At 43.9% G+C, this 16,840-nt stretch overlaps 1 protein-coding gene across 1 annotated transcript; it reads left to right on the plus strand.

Moving 5' to 3' along the window:
• Positions 1-3,644: 3,644 nt before the first annotated feature.
• Positions 3,645-8,639, plus strand: LOC134536532 (enhancer of split mbeta protein-like). Its single transcript, XM_063376264.1, has 3 exons — positions 3,645-3,734; positions 8,078-8,436; positions 8,528-8,639. The coding sequence occupies exons 1-3, from the start codon at positions 3,657-3,659 to the stop codon at positions 8,637-8,639; spliced, it is 549 nt and encodes a 182-aa protein (XP_063232334.1). The 5' UTR covers positions 3,645-3,656.
• Positions 8,640-16,840: the final 8,201 nt, after the last annotated feature.

The following is a 16,840-nucleotide window of genomic DNA, read 5'->3' on the forward strand; positions in this document are numbered from 1 at the left end:
AAGATGGCTGCCTCCAGCAGACGAAAACAAGATGGCGGCCACCAGCAGACGAAACAAGATGGCGGCTGATGATTACATCGAATTTCAAAAGTTCGAAAAAAAAAATTCTAATCCAAGATGGCGGCCGTGACGAAAAGTGCAACGGTGACGTCACGATTCGAAGTTGGTGGAAATTTCTAGAAATATAAAATGGCGGATGGATTAGCATGGATTAGCATATGGATTAGCATGGATTAACATATGGATTAGCATAGATTGGCATACGAATTGGCATAGATTGGCATACGAATTGGCATAGATTGGCATACGAATTGGCATAGATTGGCATACGAATTGGCATAGATTGGCATACTGATTGGCATAGATTGGCATGGATTAGCATAGATTGGCATGGATTAGCATATATTGGCATGGATTAGCGTAGATTAGCATATATTAGCATACGGATTAGCATACGGATTAGATGACGTCATCCAAGATGGCCGCCGGATCCTCGATCCTCCGCCTGTTCTTGAACCCCCTATTTCCAACTACTGAAGGATGTCACGATAAGGCCACCCATCTCTTACACACGTTCTTGTCCCGCTACTCTGATCCTGTATTTTTGACGAGTTGTTAACACTGATTGGACCTTTAATTGCGAAGCTACGAGCCCAGTAAGGATGTATCCAAGTGTCGAGGGAAGTGTTTTACACCAAGTCAGTCACCATGATTGCCATTAAAAAAATTGGTTGTCTGTAAAGTCGGTTTACGGACGATAGTTTAACGTGACGTCATAGCAAAACATTGATGAAATGATTGCATACTTTTATGAATGAAATTGAATCATTTTAATTTTAATAAAAAAGGAATAAATACTTGAAATTATACTAGTAATTAGATGTTTAAAATGCAAGAATAATTAACTTTTATTGCCGAAATTGTTGTTGTAATAAGCAATGAAATCCACATTAACTTTGCACTTCACTTTATAAACAGTCGACGAAACAGTTCACGTGTAGATGACTTGTAATTAATTTTAAAAACTGGCGTTTAGCTATAAAGTTTAAATATAATTATGAACAAGTTTTCATATAAATAAATTGTAATCAAATATCTATCATCAATTATATGAATCACCATAATTTTTTAGTCAATTGTAACATAACCTATTATTACTGCACTCGACAACAGCATAACGGAACACAGCGTAACGGAACAATGTGCGTATCGGGACACTTTTTCGTGCGTGCAGCCGGCGTTCATCGATTTATTAGACGTTGTCACGTCAAAAAAAACCTGAGTGAGTCTTTCAGTTCTCGCCAGAGATGTGTTAACATCTAAACTCGGTAACGAGAAAACTTCACGTGTCCTCATGTTGCAAATAAACTTGTAATACGAAACTAGGACACGAAGTTTAAAGTAGAATTCTTGACGTGAAACGCGTAGTTTCCGCACCCACCACTGGAATTTCCTGCCAGAGCAGCTACGTCGACTATCGAATCATTCGATTAGCGGAGCGAAAGGTTTAACTATATAATGTAACGGCTCAGATAAAAGCGAAAAATACTTTTAAAAAAAAATTACACCGTCTTTGGATCTGATTTTTGACAAAGAGATTTATTAAAATACTGCTCATTTCTTAGAATTCATTAAACTCTTAATACTATTAAGTTCCCCTTTGTCTTTGTGAACTTAAGTTCGCGCCATCTGCCACAGATGGCGGTAAAGTATTTGTTACACATTTCCGTTTCTTGACTTCCGTCCCAGTCACGAAATTACTCCCACCGAATGCCGTATACCGATAACTTATATGTACTACTGTCCTTTTGGCCAGACAGCCGGCTTCACGAAGCAGTGGTGTTTCTTCTCGTTTTGCATGTGATTATCTTCGCTACAGAAAGAAAAAAAAAGTATTCGCTTGTCATTTGTTCTGCAGTTGGCGCAACATGGCTACCACCGAGACTCTCTTGTCACGAAGTACAGTCGAATACACTGCTTGTCGATTCCGAACAGCATTATTTTAGCAACGCAGGCGATAGTGTGAAAAATAACCTAGCGACGAGAGATGTTATTACAAAATAGTTTATAGATACATATATATCATATCAATTCGTGTCATACACGGTTCAGTACTCTTTAATAAATTTGAAACACTATAGGTTTATCTTCCACTATAAATTTGTACAACTATTAAAAATCTTTTCTAAGGAAACTTAAATTTATTTTATTGGTCGTAATGTTAGTACCATAGGTATTAATCAAAACCCCAGGCGTCACAACTACTTTTTATCTGATTAGCACTGTTTCAAAAACTATTTACAAAACCTTCCGATGTTATGAGGGTTCTTCGTACACAGATAACTGTTTGTAAAATAATTAATTTTAGAGCAGAAACCTTGGATTTATTTGTGAGCAACTTCTAGCCTGTGTTTACGCCTGTGGCTTCGTTAAGAATAAAAAAAAGTTATTTTCAAGTTTTACTGCCAACACTTGAACACTATTCCCACAAAAATTTTTTTTCAATATAATTACGTGTTATCTATTATTGTTCAAAATACAAGATTTTATTGTGTGAGCATGGATTTTAAAGCTCAGTATCATTTAATTGCTCATAACAACGTATAACACATTATTTAGTTATTTAGAACAATCTAATGATGAAGGCTCTAAAAAAACCCTATTGCTTATTTGTGAGAAAAATATTCCTTACGGACTCTGTCTAACTGGTGTGAATGAAAAGTGTTTCAAATATGTTAATATGTAGGAGAAGGTTTTTTTTTTATTTTTTTTTTTTTTAGCAGTGTGCGTGTTTTGCCTTCATTGCAACTGGCAATTGCCATGTTGGGCTCATAAACACTGATATATTTTAAAATAATTAAAATGACTATTTCAAACGAGCTATGCTTTGAACTATGTTGCACTACTTTCAGAAATGAATTAAAAATAAATAATAAATGAAATGGCCGTATAAAATCACACAAATGCCGTATACCGAAGGCTAAATGTTGCACATGAAAGGAAAAACTACAGTGTGTGTTACGACAGCCCCTCCTTGCTCCTTGCTCCTTGTGCATCGTGCATGGTGCATGGTGCATGGTGCATCGTGCATGGTGCATTGTGTATCGTGCACGGCGCATCGTGCATGGTGCATCGTGCATGGTGCATCGTGCATGGTGTATCGTGCATGGCGCATCGTGCATGGCGCATCGTGCATGGCGCATCGTGCATGGTTAATCGTGCATGGTTCATCGTGCACGGCGCATCGTGCATGGTGTATCGTGCACGGCGCATCGTGCATGGTGAATAGTGCATGGTGCATCGTGCATGGTGTATCGTGCATGGCGCATCGTGCATGGTTCATCGTGCATGGTTCATCGTGCACGGCGCATCGTGCATGGTGTATCGTGCACGGCGCATCGTGCATGGTGCATAGTGCATGGTGTATTGTGCACGGTGCATCGTGCATGGTGCAATGTGCACGGCGCATCGTGCATGGTGCAACGTGCACGGCGCATCGTGCATGGTGCAACGTGCATGGCGCATCGGGCATGGTGCATAGTGCATGGCGCATCGTGCATGGCGCATCGTGCATGGTGCATGGCGCATTGTGCATGGCGCATGGCGCATGGTGCCTGGCACGGAGGACCTCTGGTGCGCAGGTTCGCAAACCGCTGATGGAGAAGCGACGCCGCGCCAGGATCAACCACAGCCTGGACGAACTGAGGCGCATGCTGGACTCGGAGCGGCCCGGCGCCGGCGCCCAGGAGGTGAGATACTGTAGCTGGTCCCGGCCTGGACTACCTGGGCGCAGCGCTAGGCGCGCTCGGCTCTCGTACAGCCGCGAGGCAAGCAAACATGCGGTAGTTCTTAAAACACAACACATTGCCAACCCTACAACATCAATTAAAAAAGGGGGGGTTGTCTATAAAGTTGGTGTACGGACGATAATTTCACGTGATAACGTCATAAGAAAACCTTGATGAACAATTGCATACTTTATAATTTTCAAATATTATTTAAAGGTTTTGCAAATTCAATTTAAATAATTTGTTTGAATATAATCACGAACAATTAGTTTAAAAAGCCCGCCTTAACCTGTTCGATATTATAGAAGATTTTCTCCCACGGTGGTTGGCCGGTTCTTGCACGCTCGGCTCAGGCGGAAGGTGACAATTTTTCGTGCGTGCAGCCGGCGTTCATCGATTTATAAAACGTCATCACGTCAAAAACACGTGAACGAGTATTTAATTACTGGCCAGTGATGTGTAACATCAGACCTCGGTAACGAGCAAATTCGTGTATTCTGATCTCGAAAATACACATATAATAAGAAACTCGAACACGAAATTTAAAAAAATTCCAAGCGTAATAAATACACATAAACTGTGTTTTCACTGCATTTATTGAAGTTAATCACACGTAGTTTTCGTGCCCGCCGCTAGAATTCGCTGCCGGAGCAGCTTCGTTGACTATCGAGTCATTTGATTTGCAGATCGAAATTTTAAATTTTTATAAGGGAAAAAATACGAAACCATGGCTTCGAACCTGGTTTTCGTCAAGGAATTTTATTTAAATACTGACCGTAATGTGAGATTTTATTTAACAGTTGATACTGTAAAGTTTTAATTTGGATTTGTGAACTTTGGATCGCGCCAACCGCCACAAATGGCAGCACCGTGGTTACACATTTCCGTTTCAAGCGACTTCCGTTCCATTCACGCATTTATTCCTACCTAATGCCGTATACCGAGTTGTCAGGTTAAACACCAAAAAGCTTTTTTCCTTCGTCGTGATTTTTAACTTAATTATTTTTTTGACGTGACAACGTCTAATAAATAGCTGAACGCCGGCTGCACGCACGAAAAAGTGTCCCGTTACGCACATTGTCCCACTACGATGTGTCCCATTACGCTCATTGTACGCTTGCGCCGCAACTATCTCTCTTCCACTCGATTGGAACAACCATCGATTTGACTTTTCAATTATGTTTTCGTCGTTTGAATTATTAATATTATGTATTTTAACGATCGTCCACCGATTTTCAGCACAATCGGTACGGTTCTTTAAAAGTAATGTTGAATTTTCAAATACGTTTTTGTACGAACAATGGTGTTTTACAGTTACACATAATAATTCAAATTACACCCGGGATCTTTTGCACAATGCTTTAAAAAATATTGTAACACATTATAAATAAGTTTGGTGTATTTGGGATGCGTATTTGTTATAAAATCGTATTATAAAAATGAAATAATATTATTCCCCTACGGTGCTGCGATCTACGGTGACGAACGCGAACCGAACGAATCGCGCTATCTATCCGTGACATGTGAACTGTGTAAACAACGAACAGCTACACAACTCTGCAGCCTGCGCCAATGTGAGACAGTATATCTGGATGTTCTCACAAGCTCAGTTAAACGTTTGCAGGTGCTCCTGCCAGACGATGATCCTAGAGAGGACCTCCCTCTGCATGTGCCTGTGAGGGAATCTTGTCGCCTTCCCACAGGTGCAGCTGACATGGCTGACTTTGACATGGATGAGTTACGGGCTGCATTGTGGAGTCAGAAAAATAGGAAGGCCCCGGGCGTTGATGGTATCACAGTAGAGATCCTGAAACGGGCCAGTACTCAGCTACTTCCCCCCCTGCTTGACTTGACTTGGCTAATAAGTGTCTTGCCGATGGTGCATTCCCGAATAACTGGAAAGTTGGAGAGATTCGAGTACTGTACAGAGGAGGCGGCAAAGACCAGGGGGAGGCGGGTTCGTATAGGCAGCTGGCACTTCTGCCGGTACTTGGAAAAGTGCTGGAGAAGTTAATCAGTCGCCGACTTACCTGCTTCTTGGACATTATTGATGGCATTGACGTCTGCCAGTACGGGTTCCGCAAAGGGCTGGGAACTGATAACACTCTCTACGATGTTACATCTTGTGTGAGAGCGTGTCAGAGCAAATACCTGGTAGGGGTGTTCCTTGACATCTCGGGTGCTTTCGACTCTGCATGGTAGCCCGGGATTCTGGAGAGGCTTCGCGAACTTGGATGCCCGGCAAACGTACATCGGCTGCTGGCACACTACTTTGAAAATCGCATAGTAGTACTCAGGTTCAACACCTGTGATGTCAAGAACGCGCTAACCAAGGGTTGCCCCCAGGGTTCTGTCCTGGGTCCCCTGCTCTGGAACGTCTTATTTGACGGCTTTCTCAGGATCCCGCTGCCACCAGGCTGCCAAGCCTTCGGGTATGCGGATGATGGACTAGTACTGATTCCTGGTGAATCTAGAGCTGAACTGGAAAACAGGGCCCGTGCAGCTATGCCGGCAATTGAGGATTGGGGAGCAGCTGCAAAGTTGCGTTTCTCGGTTGCCAAAACCAAGTGCATGATGCTGCGTGGCCAATTCATGGGGAAATAGCTGCATTATCCATGGATCCAGTTTGCTGGCAACAGGCTGGGTTTTGTGACGACCATCTGGTTCTTGAGGGTCTTGCTGGATGAACGTCTGACGTACTTCCAGCATGTAACCTGTGCGACTCAGAAAGCTACAGAGGTGTTCCAGAGCCTGAGGAAACTCTCGCCTAGTTCCAGAGGTCTGACCTTCGGAACAATGATGGTGTTGTACTGCAGTGTCTTCCTCCCAGTTGTGACGTATGGGGTGGTAGTGTAGTCACAGCGGGCTACCCAGGCCCACGTAAAGCGGAAACTGCTCTCGGCGCAATGGGCAGGTCTACTTGCAGTAACCAAGGCGTACGCCACTGTGGCTAGTGATGCCCTACCTGTCCTTGCTGGTGTGGCTCCCCTGGACATTGAAGTTATGAAGCGTGGGGCCTTGGCCCGACTCAGAATCACACGAGAGTTGACCTCTGCACGCGAACACCTGGTGCGGGAGCACAGTCTCGCTGCGTGGCAGTTCAGTTGGGATACATCGGAGAGAGGGCGGCACAGCTACATGGTGTTCCCGTCTGTGTGGCGTCGCGTGAGGGCTGGGTTCCTCCAAGTTACCCATGCGCTTGCGCAGATCTTAACTGGTCATGGTAACTTCCGGGCCACCTTGCACCGGTTTGGGCTGATGGACACACCACTCTGCTTATACTGCCACGTGAACGATTACGCACACCATGTTCTGACCTACTGTGGGAAGATGGAGGACCTGCGCGAACAACTGCGCCACCAGGTTGGGCTCCTGGAGGGTGAAATCACACTGCCTGAGATGCTCCTACAAAATAGCACAGCGGCCTTAGTAGGAGATTTGCCAGCAAAGTGATCCGCCGGCTAAGTGTAGCAGAAATGCTGCTGACGCCGAGACTCCCGGATGGCTGACCTGGCTGCAGTGGGCGGGGTGACTCGCCTCCTGCCGGCGAACGCACGGCTGCATAGGCGCATGGGTTCCAGTGGAATGGATGTTAAACCTGGATTGTAGTGCCGATGATTGCACGGGACGACCCAGCGCTCTGGCCCTAAAGGTTGGTGTGCTGGGATCCTCCCAAGATGTCAGAGACACGAGTGTGGAGATATTCGGATGGTGGGAGGACCACCTCCGACGAGACCGTGGGGGTGTGTCAGGGACCGTACCACTGCCAACGTTCCGGCGGAAGCCTTCAGGAACAATCCCGGCCAGCACAGTGTGTGCAGCGCCCTCCACAGTCTGATCCAATTGAATTGAGCCTCAGCCAGTGGTGGGTGCCCGTGAATCTCACGACCTGGGACGAAGTAGTTCACCGTCCCTAACCGTGTTAATGCGGGTGACACCCCGGCCCATATGTGGACTACTTAGAAGGCTAGTACACAAGTGTACGTGGGCAACCAGTATTGTCCCCGTGTACCTGAGAAACCTACCTGGTGTTAGCTGGGCAGGTGGAGGGGCAGGCTTTCAAGCAACACAGATCCTTGAGATAGGCAACAAGCTTGTGATACGCCTATCCTAACACATCTATCAGCTGTTCCCTCATTCTACCTTTGAGGTGCAGGTACAGGGAAGGAGGAGGTGCAGAAAGCCGGGCATGTTCCGGGAAACATGTCATCCCTATCAATTGCATACTTGTTACTGCCATCACAGGAATGCAGTAGAGTGGAACAGGCGAGGGTTGTGCCGTGTCGCAGGGCTCGAGGGCCAGCAAGCTGGAGAAGGCCGACATCCTGGAGCTGACCGTGGAGCGGCTGCAGAGGCTGCGGCGGGACCACGAGGCGCTGAAGAAGCGGCTGGAAGGCGGCGGCGGGCAGGAGGCGGCGCGCCGGTTCCGCGCTGGGTACCGCGAGTGCGCGCGCGAGGCGGCGCGCCTGCTGGGGGCGGCGGCCCCGGCGCTGCGCCAGCGACTGGCACGCCACCTCGCGGCGCGGCTGTGCCAGCTGGAGCTGCCGGCGGTGCGGCCCACGAGGCTGGCCGGCGGCGACCTGGCCCTCGTCACTGCGGCGGGCCCGGGCCGGGACGAGGACCCGCGCGGGCCCGTGTGGAGGCCCTGGTGACCGCCACCTCGCGGCCTGCTCGGACAACACTGCGACACAGTGTACTGTCATCACAGCCACTGCGGGCCTCGTGGTCCGTGTGCCAAGGACCCCTGAAGATTTCCAGGCCGCGGAGTGCCGCCCGCTGCCTCTATGGGGCATGTCCAGTCAGGAGCGCACGTCCCTCGGCCGAGGGTACATGAAGCAAGGGGGACAGTAGAAATGTTTTGTGAAGGGAGTCAAAAGACAGCATTTGGATCTTCTTTATTAAAATATTTCCCTTCACATTCACTACATGCTTTTGGGAGAAATCAGTTTGTTAGGGTTCCACATTCTCGTCACTTCAACTTCAACTGACAAACGTGGGAAAAAAAATTACAAGCCATTGTTATTAATTAAACACCTACGAAGCTCCTAAATAAAAGGACGATGTTTGAAAAGCGTGACAGATAGACCCAGTGTTAGGATGGGGCTAAGCTGCTACCAGCGCCATTAGTTCGCAAGTCGCCGCGAGCCCCACCAAAAGGAGAGAGAAAGGACATGGCCCTGAGCGGTACAGATAGTGGGCCAGGTGTGTGGGCAAAACAAAACCACATACATTTTATAATGGAATTAAATATAACTATTTAAAAAATGATTTTGCCCATGAAACTATAGACTGTAATATAATTGTTGCTATGGTGGTCAATATCTACCCACAAACCATTTTTAATAAGCTTTGAAAATGCCTAATGATTACAAATGTATGACTTGAAAAGAGCGTGTAGTTTTTTTTTGCCCCAATGTATGTCAAAGATACTTCATAGATAAGGAAACCTGTTCAAAAGAAATTTAAAAGACTTTTCATCAGCGGTGTATGTACCTTAGTTCATTGGTCTTTCTCCGTCTAAAACTTCCCGCAGTTAGAAGTGACACAAGCAAACATACGAAGACCGGTATGTTGGGAACAGTGATTGATGAAAGAGTGGGAAATCCCCTAAACTTAGACATTATTACATATTTGATTCAAACCCCCAATTTTTAAAGACATTATGAAAAATAATTTCTATTAAATTAATAAAAAAGAGTACCTATATATATTTTTCTTTTGCTAAGAAAAATGCATAGCGATCGTTTGTAAAATTTTACCAAAAAAATATATGTATATATATTGCGCTCCTTCGCACGTAACTTGAAACAAGAAAGGTTGTGAACATTTTTTCTTTCAGGTTTTTCTTAGATAGTTAAGATGTTTGTGAATCTTTGTCTGTAACATGTTTGTTTTTTAAATCCCCCGTTTTATTTTTTTCTTGCGTCCTCTCATTCTTCTATGTTTTCTTTAGATAGGTACCTTGATTGTATTGATCATGGAAAAAAAATATTTAAAACAACTATGCACCTTATTTTGTTTTGATTTTGATTACTTAAGTAAGTGAAATATTGATTTAATAGCAAACATAAGTGTAATAATTGTGTTCACATATGATTAATAATTATATAAATTTATGTGTAGATATGTATATATACATGATATGTAAATAAAACTTTACTCCAGACACTGACATGCAACATTATTGTGGGTGACAAAGTCTGCAACATGGAATAAAACTAATTTATGAAATTGTCGATACAAACTTTTTTTTTTTTGTTGTGCTGACCACATTTGGTCAATTTGATCTGTGGTACTGCCTGGATTTGTTTATTTTTAGTCGCAAGTGTTAGTCCATTTATCCTACTTGACAGTTCTGTGTCAGAGAAAATTGTGAATATTCTTTTCACTATTAACTTTTAAGAGTAACTATAAGCAGATATTTTTTTAATGAGGCAGTAATTAAATTCACTATCACTTCACATTGATAATTTAAAACAAATTATTGTAAATACATCAGTGAGAGAAAATGTATTTTTATTATTCATACATTAAACTTAATAATTTACAAACTACTGAAAAAAGTAAATTTTCTAGATTTTTTACCTGTAGTAAGGTGACCTCATATAGGTACTCTGTTATTGCTTGGCTATTAGAATATTCCTAGCTGTTTTTATAAAATAACGATATTATAAAACATAATTGCGTTTTACTTTAACTCAAAGAAGTTTCAATAAAATAATCAAATAAATAAATTATTAATATACATAAAACAATATGACCTAACTACCACAATAATAATTGTAACTTTTTTCTAAGCATATTTCGTGTGAAATGCAGTTCTTTAATTTTTGAAAGGATTTTTCATGGCAACTTTACATGTTACTCATGAGCTACCAATTCTTGTTTAACATCTATGTATCACCACCTGGATTTAAAACGGATTACAGAGCTTTAGTAGTAAACCTTCTACGGCTCGTTTGCCCAATAAGGATTAGTGGTGACTAACCCATATGTTTTACTTTTTCAGCCTACTTTTCATTTTAGGGTTTATCAATAGGAAATTAGAAATAATCCATGTAGCAATTTTTAAATAATTTTAAATTGTGCTTTTCTGCAGCCAAACATGGAAAGTAAGAAATCCGATGTGTTTGTATTTAGCTATAAGCTAATGCCCGTTATGAGTTGCTATGACATTTCATTTTTTTTTTTTTTTAATTTGTTTGGAGTAGGTACACATACACAAAGCATCTCTTTCTATCTCTTTCTCTCTATATATGTCCCTCTATAAATATTTCTCTCTATATAGGCTATATGAAATCTATATACATCCATATCACTCTATCTCTCAATGTATCTATGTTTCTACCCAGGGGCGCAACAACGGGGTGGGGGGGGTCAAGGGTATTTTGTCCCCCCTCTGAAACCTTGAAGTGGGGGCAAACGGGGGCGAAGAAAGTGCTGTGTAATCAATTTTTAGATAATAAAACTGCTTAAATAGCACCATTTTCCACCTTGAAAACAAATTTTCCCGAGGGAGGACCCCCGGACCCCCCGCTTCAATAGGGGGGATCATGATTCTTTATAAATAGGTATATTGCCCTCCCTTTGGAAATTTAGTTGTTGCGCCCCTGTTTCTACCCTTATCTCAACATATAGCCTTATCTATATCTATCTGCATCTCTCTCTATGTCTGTATACATCCCTCGCTATACCTCTATATCTGTACATCACCTTCTCTAAATCCCTCTATAACTCTTTATATGTTTATATCTTCCTATATTCAGGGCTGCAACTAGAGTCTCTGGCACCCGGGGCATGAATGGATTCGTGCCCCCCCCCCCCCCCTCTTTTTTGCACATACCACACCAATAAAGCGGGGCGTTCGGGGGCCCTCCCACGGAAAAATGGTGCTATTTAAGCATTTTCCATACCTACATGTAACAGTTTTTGTGCTACTGTACCTCCCATGCATGAACCCACTATGTCCACTATGTCCATAAAGTAGTCCGTATAATCACTAGACTTGTTTATTAAATATGTTGAGACGTTATATTGTAAATCAGATTAGACATTCCTGGCATGCAAGTTAAAAAACTTTTTACCAGTTACCACTTGTTGTAGGAATTACAATGCAAGCGATTTCGGCGCCCCCACAGCTTTGCGCCTGGGACGTATGCCCCGCTTGCCCCTAGTTGCGGCCCTGCCTATATTTATATTTATGTTTACAAAATGAATACATACACACAAAAATTTATATTTGAAGATATATTTTTTTAACTATATATGTTTTAACTTTATTTTTACTTGTCACAGGTGCAGGGGCGTAGCCAGGGGGGGGTTTTAGGGGTTCAAACCCCCCCCTTAGCCCTAAATCTTTAATTAAATTTCTTATTCATCACTCAAACAAATTTCATATTAAAAATTAATAAAATTTTTACCATTACAATATTTAAATTTAAGTACCGAAAACTACTAAAATAGCACTATTTTACACCTTAAAATCAAAATTTTCCCGGGGGAGGACCCCCGGACCCCCCGCTTTAATACGGGGGTGGGGGGAGCATGTTTCTTAACACCCCCCATACACAAATCCTGGCTACGCCACTGCACAGGTGTGACACCATTATATAAAAACCCGCGCGTATTTGAAAGCAACATTCTGTCAAAATTTCAAAGCAATGGGTGAAGAAGTTTCGGAGATAAAAGATTTTGAACGATAATTTACATATTTATTTATATAGATTTACAGAGCATAAAACTATACACGCCGCCCAAACTACCAAGGTCGCACGCTTGCAAGCTGCACGAGTCTGATTTCGCATCAGTTATTTGCAATGGGCAGAGAGACGATGCGTTTTCTCGTTGGCGTCGTCTCTTGCGTCTAGGAAGATCAGCCTTGACTCTGGCTCAATGTTTCCAACATATGTATGTGAGGAAATTTTTTTTAATGCTATTCAACAGGTATGTCAACTTTTAAAAACACTGACTTCACAAAGTGGTCACATAATCTCTTCAGAAAAGGCAGTGAGTAGATGAGCCTGGTAGCTCAAAAATATTCAACTTAAAATTTGTCAACTTATTACACAGCAAAAGACACGAACTTGTTTTAGAGTTTAAGAAATAAAAATACCCTAAGGCTCTCTTGTCAATCACAACGTTTGATGGAATATAACTCGATGCCATGATGAAAACTAAATATATTGAATATATTGAATATAAATATATTGAATCTGTTGGCATTTTAAGAACTAAAACGGGAATTTTTCTCTCAAAACGGGAATTTTTCCTTCGGAAATGGGATATTATTTTAGGAATTTTGGTAAATTTTGAGTCTTTGAAAGAATTTTGAAGAAATTTGACATTAAAAATGTCTGCCGTGATGTCAGAATCCAAGATGATGGTGGTTGGTACCTCGGAAGCTCATCCTGAAGCCTGGGCTCGGAGGAACTATTCCACACTACTATTACACACTGTTAATATTTCAGTAGGTATTTAAGTACCTCAGGTCAGATTGTAATAAAGTAAATCCTTCAGAGGAGAGATTGTGACATGTTTGAATAATAAATGAAACGTTAATGCAATTAAACCTCGCAAATGAATATTATGTTATTTCGTAACAGCTCATTTATATAAATTAAAATCAATTAAATTAACAAATGTTACAGATAAAATTATAGTTTTAATCATATCTAACCTGTCTGAAAATTTAACTACGAAAGTTTTATCACAAAATTCTTTATATGTAGTTTTTGGGGGAAAGCTTGACTATTCAAAACAATTCCAGAACATTAACAACAACTGTAAATAAAAATTAAACAAAAAAATTACACACACACAGCTCCAAATCTTCTTTAGCAGCTGAATCAATAACAAATATATGATTTCAGTTCTATAATGCCAGTACAAAATTCCCCTTAAGTTCCTACTGAAATCAAATAAAACTAACTTAACATTAAAAAAGTGAGCGAATATTTCAGTACTCGCCAATGATGTGTTAACATTTAACTTCGGTAACAAGCAAAATCATGTGTTCTTATGTTGCAATAATACGAAACTTGGACACTTAATTAAATGCATAGTACCTACTTTAGAATAATGCCGAGCATAATAAATATAGGAATATTATTCATTTTCGATAAAAATGGTAATTTTTTCCTGGTGCACAACCATCATCATGGTAGCAAGGCCCATACTTGATGCGCTCATCAGCATTGTGACTGGGGCTATGTCTGGTGTGCACCCATCAGCATGGTGGCTGGGGCTATACCAGGAGTGCACCCATCAGCATGGTGGCTGGGGCTATACCAGGAGTGCACCCATCAGCATGGTAGCAGGAACCAAATTTTTTTGTAAATCCATCAGCGAGGTGATTGGGGCTATACCGTGTGTGTGCCCATTAGCATGGAGGATAGGGCTTTGTTTGGTGTGTGCCCGTCAGCATGGTAGGCATGGCTATACCAGATTCTCGCCCAGCAGCATGGTGGCCGAGGCTATGTATGGTGTGCGATTATCAGTGTAGTGGCAGGGGCCATACCTGGTGCATGCCAATCAGCATGGTGGCAGGGGCCATACTTAGTGCACGCCCATCATTATGGTGGCTGAGGCTATGTCTGGTGTTCGCCTATAAGTATTGACGCCACTCCCGCTGCCTGGTTTTAGCTTTTTAATTAATTATTAGTATTGTAAAATATCTCAGGGTTTTTAACGGGGGTTCGGCCTCGTGGCTGCAGGCAGGAGTGCGTCTCGAAGTTTGAAAATTACGTTCAGAAATTACCTGGGCTGTTTAGGCCACCCAGGACGCCTTGAAAATAATTAATAAACAGATTATCAGAACACTGCACTTTATTCAACGTCGATACACTGGATGGTCCTTTTACTGGCCGCGTCCGTTGTCGTAACGCTGTGACACACGTAAACGCCGGCGAATAATACGCGCGACCAGGATAGGTTGTAAAGTGAATCGACGGGCTGAAGCTGTGGCTACGTGTCTGTGAGTAAGATTTAGCATACAGTCACGGAATTGTGGACGCGACAAATTATACAGAAAGGTTAACGAGTAGCGGAGTCCCTGTGATCAGGGTGGTTTGCAGCCTAGCCTGCGACAAAACTACAGACTCGAAAAGTTATGCAATCACGTCAGTGAGCGACGTACGCGTAAAGTCTCAATGCGTGGCAAGATAGTCACTTAAAACACACGTTGCCAATTACACTAAAACATGAAGAAAGTTACAATATGAAAGTTATTCAGTCTTTCACAAGATTCTCGACGATAACAATTAATGGGCTACTGGAGCCGAAAACTGCGTGCCAATAATACGCGGTCCTTAAACTGGACATGGCCTTACCTATTACGTTAAAAATCCCTAAAGGGAATTAAATATTAAGTTAAGTGTCGCACGAAGTATCGTGCGACTTAAGTGGGGTCGGCGCCGAGCTAATTGAAAGGTTTGTAGAAACTTACACTATTGCTGAAATGTTGATGAGAAACTAGAAGTGCTGGCCCGACGTTCGCGGAGCGTCCGACCCCTAAGAGCCCGCGACGAAGACTACTCGAGACCGCCCGGCGGCCTCGCGCCTAAACGCGTGGAACGCGGGAAAACCGACCCGACCAGTTTTGGACTTAGAAACAAATTACACGACATATGCTTATAAGACAATTAGACATAATTACCCTTACATGAACCCTTCTTTTAAATTGTTATTAATTTGGTTGTTCTAATTAACAAAATAATCAAGAGTTTAATTAGGCACATTGCCACACCCGGCCGGGCGCTGTCGTCGTCGCGGCGTTCGTTGCGGTGCACTTTCTTACACTTTGTGAAGATCACGCTCGAGTGTGTTCGTCGCACTTCGGAGCCAGTGTTGTTGTGGCATAACGACCTTTGCGGACCAGAGGGAGCACCGGCGGTTGGCGTCAAATGCCCCCCCTCAACGAGGCCGCTATGCTCAACAACACTGCTCCTCCCACGCATGGAAGGGGTACGCCGATCGAAGCACTGCGGGGTAGGCAAGGTGGGGACCTGAGTGTGGCGTACCTAGTGGAACCGTTTATAACAGAATCATGGGATGATCTGGCGTGGCACGTCTGAGGGGTGAGAATAGTGATTGCGAGCCTACTAGTGGGTCGAAAATTGCGCGTGGGTCCTCCCTCGCTGAGGTGGGAGACCGTCCTATCATCCCTCGGGGTTCCTCTACCATGATCTGCCCCAGAAAGTAGTCTCCTAAGCGAGTGGGTACCCGTGGAACACGGCGAGTTACTCTGGTAGGAATCAATATTGGTGTCGTCTGTTCCCGTCGCCCTCCCTGTTGTGCGCTAGTCACCTCCGGGACGCTTGTCGTTACCTGTTTCTGTGTATTTCCGGTGACGTAGTCCTGTGAATGCACCGGGGGGCGAGGTATGGTATTTTCGCTAACACTAACATCTACAAGTGCCTGATCCTCCCCTTCACCACCGACCCTATTGTTCTCAGCCGTGCGCTCTTTCTCGGAGCTTGTCGCGCCTCCAACTGTCGGTTGTGGTTGTGAGCAGCACGTGCGGGTCATCAAACGCCGCCGCCTCTGCGGATACCGTCTCTGCACAGTCTCACCCTCCCCCTCTGACGTAGGCTCCTCAATGGACATATTAAACGCGGACTCGCTCAAGCTGACGTACAGCGGCCACCAGGGTTCGTCGACCTCGCCCTCCACCTCGGGCGCGTCCCCATCGTCCGGCTGCCAGACCAGGGGAGTCGTCTCCTCCCCCTCCAGAGAGATCGGGTTTAGGTTGGTATTGTCTGTCGCAAGAGGAAGGAGGCTGGGTGGGAGGCCGTTGGGGACCGTGGAGTCCATGATGTTGATGGACTCGGCTGGAGTCCTTGGTGCGGAACTTCCTGCAAGAGGAAGGAGGTTGGGTGCAGTGGAGGTTGTATGGCCGTCGTGGTGTCGGTGTGGGTTAGTTACGTCCGGTTCGGGCGAGCCCGGAATCGGGCCCGGAGGTGTGCCTGGTGGCCTATCATCCGGGGTTCCCGCCCCTGTTGGGGCCGGGTGGAGTGCTGCGAGACGCAGATCGTCTCGGTGCACTTTGGCCGGTC

This window comes from Bacillus rossius, chromosome 11 (assembly GCF_032445375.1).
Source record: "Bacillus rossius redtenbacheri isolate Brsri chromosome 11, Brsri_v3, whole genome shotgun sequence".
Taxonomy (NCBI): domain Eukaryota; kingdom Metazoa; phylum Arthropoda; class Insecta; order Phasmatodea; family Bacillidae; genus Bacillus; species Bacillus rossius.